The sequence below is a fragment of the Halyomorpha halys genome, unplaced genomic scaffold, assembly GCF_000696795.3.
Source record: "Halyomorpha halys isolate HHAL.00 unplaced genomic scaffold, Hhal_1.1 Scaffold424.1, whole genome shotgun sequence".
Lineage (NCBI taxonomy): Eukaryota > Metazoa > Arthropoda > Insecta > Hemiptera > Pentatomidae > Halyomorpha > Halyomorpha halys.
This window is the reverse complement of record NW_027107649.1, coordinates 71,379-81,866: the sequence shown is the minus strand read 5'-3', so window position 1 is coordinate 81,866 and position 10,488 is coordinate 71,379. Positions and strand designations below refer to the sequence as shown.

The 10,488-nt window shown below is 29.7% G+C and overlaps 1 protein-coding gene across 20 annotated transcripts in view; it reads right to left on the bottom strand.

The window, feature by feature from the left end:
* Window positions 1-10,488, bottom strand: part of Psi (P-element somatic inhibitor) — a 122,588-nt gene that overhangs the window by 83,408 nt on the left and 28,692 nt on the right. For 19 of the 20 annotated variants that reach the window (XR_010843064.1, XR_010843065.1, XR_010843066.1 and 16 more), the window contains 6 exons: window positions 9,541-9,675; window positions 4,346-4,475; window positions 3,038-3,167; window positions 2,847-2,931; window positions 2,689-2,774; window positions 2,520-2,567 (listed from right to left, as the gene is read on the bottom strand). Coding sequence is in view for 2 of the 20 variants with exons in the window: in XM_014423479.3 (XP_014278965.1) it covers window positions 2,520-2,567; window positions 2,689-2,774; window positions 2,847-2,931; window positions 3,038-3,167; window positions 4,346-4,475; window positions 9,541-9,675 (614 nt within the window). In the remaining 18 variants the exon portion in view is untranslated. The remainder of the gene's footprint in view (window positions 1-2,519; window positions 2,568-2,688; window positions 2,775-2,846; window positions 2,932-3,037; window positions 3,168-4,345; window positions 4,476-9,540; window positions 9,676-10,488) is intronic. The other variant, XR_010843061.1, reaches the window with a different exon arrangement.

Below are 10,488 nucleotides of genomic sequence, written 5' to 3'. Positions count from 1 at the left end.
ATCCAGAGTGAAAAAAAAAACACATTTGAAGAATCATAACGTTCATCATCGATTATTATAGGTACTCGGAGAACAAGATGTATATATATATTTTTAACTTCGCACAAATAAACCAAGACTGTAACTTATTATTGAAATCATATTACACCTATGTTAGTTCTTGAAATTCAAAACATCCATTTGTACTTTTGCTATTATAATACTTATATAAATGAATATAGAGCATAATATAACTGAATTAAATTAATTAATTCAGAATAATTAAATGAATTAAATCTATAAGTGTACTTAAACAACTCCTAAGATCTCCCCACTCTACGTTCACCCATCCATTTATTAAACACCAGATATCAACCAAATGATCTATGTATGCCCTTCCATAGAACCACCTCCATCAGCAAATCTTATCTATGATTATTTAAATAAATAGTAATTATATAACATTTAAATACAGTAGAATTTGGATATTTCGTAATCTAGGAATTTCTCCACTCAAAAAATTTGTCCAAATTCACTGGTACCAAGAAAAACTATCTTTAATACATATAAAAATAATTCAATTCTGTCCTCTATACAATTCATACTAACTTCCAAGAAAGTAAATATAAGTCTTACAATTCAAATTTACGAAACGAAAATATAGTTAAACTATAATACTTTTAAGAAAAGGAAGGAGATAGTAAATGAGAGGGAACTGTTTCTAAGAATTTAGGTTTATTCACACTCTTTATTACTATTCTAGCACTCTCTTTTCATCAAATGTGATTTTACATTCAAGTTGGTTCTGATAAAGAAAACACTAAGTTTCATAATAGTATACCCTCACTCTCAGACCAGGATGTAAATCCACATAGGTGATGCAACTTTTTAACACTTAAACCCAAAGGATGGGAAGGACCTTACAATCACCTCATTTTCAGTAATGAACATTGCTGGAAAACTAGGGCAAAATAGAAATAACACAGGAATTGTTTTTGAGACAGTGGATTATGAAGATAGAACAGCTGTCAACAGTAGGTGAACATTGAAATAGTTTAAAATGCCCTCTCATATGAAATTATTATTATTATATGGGCGGGTGATAGACCATGGAGGTCTAAGTCCTCATGCGATGTATTTCTTAATACATCGCGCGTTTCTTGATGTGGTTTTTTCATAGGGTGGGTTCGTCACTCCCACGTCTATTTTTTAAGAGTGCCACCCATTGGTTAACGGGCCTCACAAATGGCTAGGGAGAGGTTGTGAGTTAGTTTTGTATTATTTTATGCTTGAAAAAAAAAAAAAAACCGGGTGGGACCAGGACTCAATCTGACAACCTTTAGGTTGGTAGACTGACACATTGCTACGCTGCTATATGAAATTACCTTTGTCAAAAAAAGAAGCCCCAATAACTTTCACTAATTTTCTTTCTTTTTACAATGGCTAAGCAACGGCTGGGATCTTATCAGGCATGGATATTTTGGTTACATATGATAATTTGGTAGAGAAGGCAATGAAGAAGACGCTTTAACGACGATTAGTCAAATAAATCTCGAAATGCTATATCAATAACGTCCATCGCTGCTTACCTAGATAGGATGATGGTGTTGAAATGTTTTCTGCAATGCACGCTTTAGACAAAACCATTGACAAGATCCATCTTCAAAGATCTAAGATAAGGAATCTAAGATAATAACTTGCTTTTTTCTATTAAGAAATTAAAAAGTACAACATATCACAATCTCACGAGAGGAGATCATAATACAAAAAATATTAGAAGGCTTTTAAAACATTTACTTAAAACAGGAAGAGGAGACTTAAGAAAGTTAAATCGACCACAACTTAAAAAGTTCCTAAAATTATCATGCTGTTTTCAGATTTTAGGTGCTTTTTAAAAATAGTTCGATTTAACTATCTTATTTCCGTTTAAGCAAATATTTCAAAAGTGATATAGGACTGTCGCTTCCTGGGGGTTTTAGAGGGGCAAGTTTGCCAGGAAGGATTGCTTTCTAATATTTTTTGTTTAATGATATCCTCTTGAGATCTTACTTCTACATCGTTTGTATTACATATTATTAATACATTGTTTGTATTAATTTGTATTTATTTATTTTTTACGCTTGATTATTGGAAATCTCGATAGTTCATATTTAATCCTAAGATTCCTGATTAAATGAATTAAATAATAGTAAAATAATAAATAGGAAAAAAAGTAAATTAAAATTAACCGTTGTGCAAAATAAACATCTTGAAGTGAAAACACTCAGTACCTAATTAAATATTTATTATGAAAATTAAGAATGGTGAGAAAATAATTGACTCACACAACTTCTGATTTCAACAGCTTAAACAAGAAATTATACAAAATAAACGTCAACTCCTCAGACTGAGTTCAGTTATAACACGCCAAACTCAGCAGCTACATTTAAGTCATTATGAATCAAAGAGCAAGGATGATCTTAGTCCTCACTGGAATTGACTTTAAGGACTTTATCAAAATGATCTTGAAGGAAAAATTAGTTAATAAAAAAGCCAACTACCTGGTTTTCTTTTTCCGCAAGAAGTTCATACACTAATGCTTTAGCATGCTGTAAAATAAAAAAACAGACATTAAAAGAAATATCTACATTTGTAGACATAAAATAACAAAACTTGTAAAACTTATAAATCAAACAAGCAATGATACTAGCCAAAAAATAAGAAAATTACCTCAACTTTCTGTGGATCACCTGTTATTCTAAGAGGTTTTTCTGCTTCTTGGTTTGGGCCCTCTTGAATAACAACCATTTTTGCACCTAGCAAATTAAAAATTAAAATGAATATTCAAGGAAATATTTTAAGAATTAATAGGAAAACTAGAAACATACCTGATTTTTCTTGTAGTTGCTTAATTGTTTCACCACCTTTGCCTATTACAAGGCCAACTTTAGGTCCAGGTAGCATAATTTCCACCTAAATAAATATCAATAAATCAATTCATCTAATAATATAAAATATTAAAAACTAAAATAAAGAATGTTAGAGTTCAAAAATATAATACATAAAAAAGAACACTTACAAATGATGGATTATGTGAAGTCTGAGGTTGTGGAGGTCCAGGCATCATGTCATTACGAGGTGGATCACCCCCAGGACCCTCAGTTTTATAACGCTGATGAACAATTGCATTCACTAATTCCTTAGCCCGACTGTATATAAATATATTTAATAGATTACATGCATGAGTATACATATATACATGAGAAATTAAAAAAAATTATAATACATGCAAACACATATATAAATTTACCAACATAAAGTTAAAAACTTGATTAGGCTGGGTGTGCCCCAGAAGGGTCTCTTAACCCTAAAGTCGATCCACAAGTGGTATAACTGAAATAAACTGTCTACCACACCCAGAACCAAACCTAGAACTGGGAGTCCAATATCTTGACCCATTCCCCAATGCAAATAATCCAAATCCGAAGAGAGAAAATAACTCCTTTTCACTTTTTTTTTTGTGAGAAAATCTTTTATTCATTTTTCTTGAAAACATTAATTTCATTTCAATCTATCATTAAGACCTACCCCTAATGCTGTCGCGTTAATAGAATATCTCAGACTAACATGTGATTAACTTATTAAAGTGGTGTTTCATAACCTTTCCGTTTAAGTACTAACAAATCATTATCAGTTCTGTTCCTTACTTATCACTAAAACAACTACAATCACATGTTTAATTTCAACTTATCTATGTAATCATTTCAATTATTTAACAAGGCTTAAATTTTTCTAAAGTAAAAAATATTGGATTACCTCTAATTAAAATAATTATGATAATACAAAATAATTTCTTAGATATTTCCTAACCAACAATAAATTCACTACCTCTTAGATAGAATGATTTATTAAAATATTTGTTTGATAGAGTACAAATAGGATATAAAATTTATTTACAATAACCCCTAAAGCCTTTTGTGGCAGAAGAAATCAGTAGCAACTTTCCCACTGATGGAAATTTTTTTTTAATATTAAATATCATTATATTTAATGTTTACCTCTAAGAGACAGAACTGGGAATGGAATTCACAGTTAAAAACACAAGCCCTTTGTGTTAGTTGTATAAAAAATCTTAGTACCCATTGTTGACTTACCTTCATTATGTTCCTATGAACATAGCTGAAAAGGGGCTAGACTCATGGTATATGCGTATGCCATCAGTAAGGAATGGGTTTAAATACTATTTTGTAATAAAAACAAAAACAAGAATGACTTAGATAGTTATACATAACCCAGATTCACCTTCTAATTAATAACCTTTTAATAATTCAATTATTACATAATTGACAAACTAGATATTAATTAAAAGATTCATGTATCTGCTCACCTAATTGCTTGCGGATTTCCAGTAAGTGTACAAATTCTGTCAGGTGTACCTCCTGAATCTGGAGCCATCTGGATCTTACAACCAGATTCACTCTGAAGACGTGTTATCTGCTCTCCTCCACGCCCAATAACTATAACATAAGTACATCTGTACTTCATAATGGACGCTCAACGTACACATAGAAATTCTTAATATGTCAACAAAGTTTCAGAAGAAAAACTAAAATTAGATTGTTGTACCATTTTTACAAAAGGTTCAGCTATAGGATAACAACCATTAACTTTATTTTTCTCCAGAAAAATCTATAAATAAATTTTTTTCCAACAGATTGTGACAAAACAGCACCCTATTGTTTAAATAATATATTAGAACATTTTAGGTATACTAAATCCTTCTTAATACCACCTAATTTGTACCAGCATTGTTAGGTGAGTAAAAACTATTACAACAAAACAAAAAAATATTTACATTAAAAATACAATGAGGTCCATACACCATAATTATCCACAAGGCAATGATCCAGGACAGTCTACTATACTGAACACAATAATCTTTCCCATGACAAGCAATAGCTTATGGATATTAGAAGAATAATTAAGTAAAAAAAATTATGAAGATATAATTTTATTTTTAGAGTAATTACACACATTTTAAGAAAAAAAATTAACATTAATTTATTCTACAACTACGTTTGTTCTACACACAAGACAACAGGATTTTGAAGATCAAGAAGAATCAAGGGGGAAAAAAAATTGATCATTAATGAGATGATAACAATACTAAGACTAAGCAAAATAGAAAGGAGGGGAGTAGTTTAGTGAGTAAGGCTTTGTGCTATCTCCAGAGCAGGGTTCAAGTACTGTTGTAGCAGATAATTATTTATTCTGTTATAACAGCTGTGTGGATCGACCCTGTGGTTGGGAAAACTTCCTGGGGCACTGGGTGTTGCAAGCCTGAAAGGCTGTGTTTGAAACCTGAAACAAAAAACCTGATGGTTAAAAACAGTACTTCCCAACAAAGTACTAAACCAAAGACCCTTCATGGATTCACTTTGTCCAAATGATTTATAGAAAATGTGATATACAAAACTCTCCAGAGTCCCTATTCGGTAATTCATTAAAAAATAGATATATACAAAAATCAGTTTGCCATTATGCAAATTCACCACACTCTTAACATTCCTTATGTTCATCAATGAAATGGGTTTCTGATGGCAATTCAACTGAGAAAAACAATTGAGATAGTAGAAAAGGTACCTGTGAACAATAATCTCAAAATGTTCACAATAGATAAGTCATACAAAATAAAATTAACACATTACTTCAAAAACACAAATTATAATATAACATTGTAAAAATACACATATATAACTGTATATTATCAACATTATTAGAACTAATTATTGATTATTTTATCAGATGGTATATTTTTACTTAAGCAATAAATAGTGATGACATCATTGTTTAATAAGCTTATGTATCAGTCAGTAGCTGATTATTAATTGCTTAAAAGTTAATTTTAAAAAATGAATCTGTAATCTGTAAGATTTATAAATAGCAGTTATGTATACAATATATTTTATAATATTTATGATTATCTATATATATTATAATTAAAAAATATTGTCGTGTAACAATACAGGGAGCAATTTAAAATACACAATACTTGACTCACTATATCCTATATCCTTAAAAAATGGAAAAACATTAAGTGTGCTCATAAAAAAAACCAGATATTTTCTGATGAACAAAAAAATAGATTCTCACCTTCCGATAATATCACCATCTTTGTAGCATATTTTTACTGTTTTAACATTTTCTAAAACATGTCATCACCCTCTTAAACGTTTTCCTCTTTTGAATAAGTTTTAAATATTTTCTATTACTTATTATTACCCATCTTAATAACTTATAACGTATTCTCACCTTCCGGTAACTTCATCATCTTTGTAACGTATTTTTTAACATTATAAACATTTTATAAAACCATTTTTCATCCACTTAAAACCACTTTTCTCTTTTAAATAATTTTTACTTATTATTTTTACCCACTTGTAACGTATTTTCACCTTCCAGTATCTAGTCATCTGTGTAACATACTTTTTTAACTCAGCCTTACCGCACGCACCACTGATGCTCAATTGGCTCTCTGATTTCAGTAGGTGAGGTCATTATTTTATTCTCTTTTTTCCCTATCTTTCTTTTACCCCTTCTATATTCTTCTCTTAATTGTCTAATAAAATATTCATATTACTTTGCACTATACAACTTTAAATTTTTACTTACTAATTCAATTACCTATGTATACATTTTATTTCTCACTTCTTTCATCACTTTATTTTTATTTATTTCATTCGGTACAATTATTTACTATATGTCATATTGTTTATATTTTATTTTTTGTATTCATTGGTTGTTATATTGTTCTTTGTTCTTAGCCCTGATGAAGGCTAGAAATTTTGGCCAAACGTTGGCAATATTAAATACTATCTTTTCATCATTATGATGGAATTTCAATTTTTAAACTTTTTTTGTCTCTCCTGAAAAGCATGGATTTGACAATCACGTTAATTCACACTTTTGGCAACAATATGTTAAACTACAGTCTCTATTAAGATTGACTTAAATGAATAAAAATTAGATTAAAAGTACAGTGAAACTTGATAATTCTAAACATTTTCAGAGCCATTAGATCATGCATTTTTGAATAACTCATATTTTGAGAGTAACCCCATTAGTATAAATTTATTAAATGGTGTTTACAATTGAACATTAGTACCTGTTATTAATCCATTTTTAAGTTATAAGAGAAATTTTTCCACTTCAGGAGAGTATAGACATAAAGTATTCAATATCTTTGTGACATAGAAGGTACATTCGATAGCTACTTACAATATTATTGCTAAAACTCTAAGGAATAGAAAATTAAAACAAGTGGCTTAAAGGTGGATTCATACCATGCTAAAGGAAAGGATTCTTTAATAAGAATTAGGGAACGCAGAACTGTAGATAAGGTCAAGAAGAGTGTTACTATCTGCTTTACCACGATGCCCAGTAATTGATTCTCAGCATTTAACCCTCAATGGTGCTGGATTTTATATCCTTTTAGGACACCTAATAGAATTATTACGATTCTTACTTATTTTATTAATCCCAGTATCAACATTCCATTTTTTTATTGATGTTATTGTAAAAAGGAGTGGATTTTAAAAATATTTAAATAGAAAAAGAATAATTTATTATTCTATTCTCGTTATATGGTCGCACCTGGCTCTGTCTTCTGCTTCTTCCACATCAATCTTCTCGCCAACCCAAGTCTTATTCTCAGTGGTTTCCAAGACATTCCTAATCAATTCTAGTCTCTATTAGACTGAGTGTTTAGAAATACAATTGATGGGTCATTCAATTTTCCTGTTATGGCTGGTTTCACTAATATTTTACCCATAGTGAGCAGAAAAAAACACTATTTTTGTAAGTAATCTCGTTTCCACTTAGGGTGAATATTTTTCCACATAATAAATGCATTTACTGGAGCTATATCGATCCGGTTCATAAACGAAACCATTGGGTATCTGCTGGTTTGTCTCTTTGTAAGTATATTCGTTGACCACTTTGTCAAGTGCTTATACTGCTTTATTATTATGCATTTGTAGATTTTTATAGCATGCTGATAACAGTCACACATCACCTAAACATTCATCCTATACTTCGCAGGTTTGGATTTCATAAATGTAGACATACATTTCAGTTTTATCAACAATAATCCATTCCTGTTTGATCAGTAGTTAACCTAGCCCAATATAGTGTTAGCATTGAATGTGTACCAGGACACTCCAGCATACTATATGCAGAAGGGTCTTCTCCTCACTTCCTGTGTATCTATATCTAGAGGCTTAAAAATCATATATAATTTACAATATCATAAACAATATGAATTCCTATACCATTATATATAATTTATTTGTACACTCTAATCAATAAAATTAATAGTGAGTTTTTGTACTATATTCTTTTTTGTCTACTTTTATTAAAAAATTTCTATAATTTATTCCAGAAAAATCACAGGTATAAATAGGTTTTGCTGTTTGAAAAGTTAAAATATGTCAATTTTTATTTTAAGTATATAATTTATACTATTTTATCACTTTATATAATTTATTATTATTACAATTCATATATATATACATGCTTTTAATGGATTCTTTTATTCGTTCTAGTTTCATTAAAATTTTGTAATTTAAACAGAAACATACACTTCTAAATTTAAATATTTTTTTCTTGCTGAAGAGAGGAAAATCTGAGATAAGGAACACTTTTTAAAAAAGGAAATGAACGATAGTACAACCCTCGATTTTTTATACCTGATCAACTTCAGGTTCGTCAAGATTCAACTTGATTTAAAATGTATTACAATATAATCTACAATATCAAGTTGGAATGACACAGTTATGAAATAATGATGTATCATAAAAAGTGGATTTCACAGTACTTTGCTTTTCTGAAATGGAAGTTTTAAATGAAGGAATGTATATTAGGGTTATGGAGAGGAAAGAAAACATGAATAATTAGTGGACAGAACCTTAGTAAAATATATATAATGCAAGATGCTCAACTAATAACAAAAAGTCATTTCCAACCTTAACCAATACAGTATCTTTTAACTCCCCTCCCCCCTTCTCCATCACCAAATTGAACTCTAGAAAGCTTTATTCTATTTTTAATTGAGCTTTTGAAACATTTCATCAATCCATGAGAATTTATCTGCTGTAACTATAGACATTTGTTTTGGTTCATTAGCTGCTCGACTCAAAAAAGATGAGAGATAAGAGTAAAAAATAAAGCAGGTAACGAAAATACACCTTTTCAGATTTAATTGACTGCTGAATTATGACAATAGTATAAAAAAGATGAGGAGGACCTTCTATGAGCAGGTAGTAAGAACCATGAGTCAATAATTAGAAAAAGTTTTCAAGTATTCCAACAAAACAGGTAAGACAACATGGACTAATTACAGAACATAAACCAAACAATAAGAGGCACAATTCTTTTAATCAGGAAGCAACAGATATTGTAAATGATTAAATAAATATCTTTCATTACTATTCTAAAAAAAATGTAAGCAACAAGGATAAGGAGATGTAGATCATTACAGGAAAGAAATCAAATATAATAAGAACATCTGATAGAGATACTCACTGAGTCCAACCATCTTGTCAGGTACTTTGATGTCTTCGGTATATACCCCTCCAGATATACCCGGAACCATTGCCTGAGGTGTTTGCCGTTGAGGTCCAGCAGGGGGTGAGGCAGCAACTTTTTTGGCATCAGGTTCTAAAGCAAAAAAATGATTGGGATTTTTTTTTAGTTCCACATTGGAAATCAAGAACCTCTTTGGGATTGGTACAACTTAGCAAAAAATAGATATAATAGGTTTGATAAAAAAAAAAAAAGTAATCAAATATTTATAAGATGTAAATGAGGTTTTAGGAGATTTATACTATAATGAAGAATAAAATTACTGTTGTAATTAAAAATTAATACAATTATTAATCACCAAGAATTTGATGAATACACTGAATGGGTTTTGATATCACATTGATTATGAAAATTCAGGCTTGACAAAATTTAACATTGACATAATAAACATCAAGCATAATTTAAAATGAATTATGTACAAAATAATAATAAAAAGTTTACTCAGTAAATTGATAATTTTATATTTCATTGTATAATAAAATTAGTTACTATCTATAGATTGAAAATAACTATAGGCTTTTAACACTTTTTTTAATTAAATAAAATTAATAAATATATGAATATATAGTTGACTGTAAAAATTTAAATATAAGAAGATGGTCAGGGTGTGGTCAAAAAAAGAACAAATAGTTTAAAATTATTTTAATGTTCGACGTTTCGCCCCACTTTGCAGGGCTTCATTAGGGCTGTTCAAAGCGAAAGGTTGAACAGAAGGCGAAAATAAAGTGGAAGCGTGGAGGAGATTTCGCTTTGAACAGCCCTGATGAAGCCCTGCAAAGTGGGGCGAATCGTCGGACATTAAAATAGTTTTAAACTATTGGTTCTTTTTTTGAGCGCAACCCTGATCATCTTCTTATATTTAAAATTAATAAATAACTTTTAAAGCTT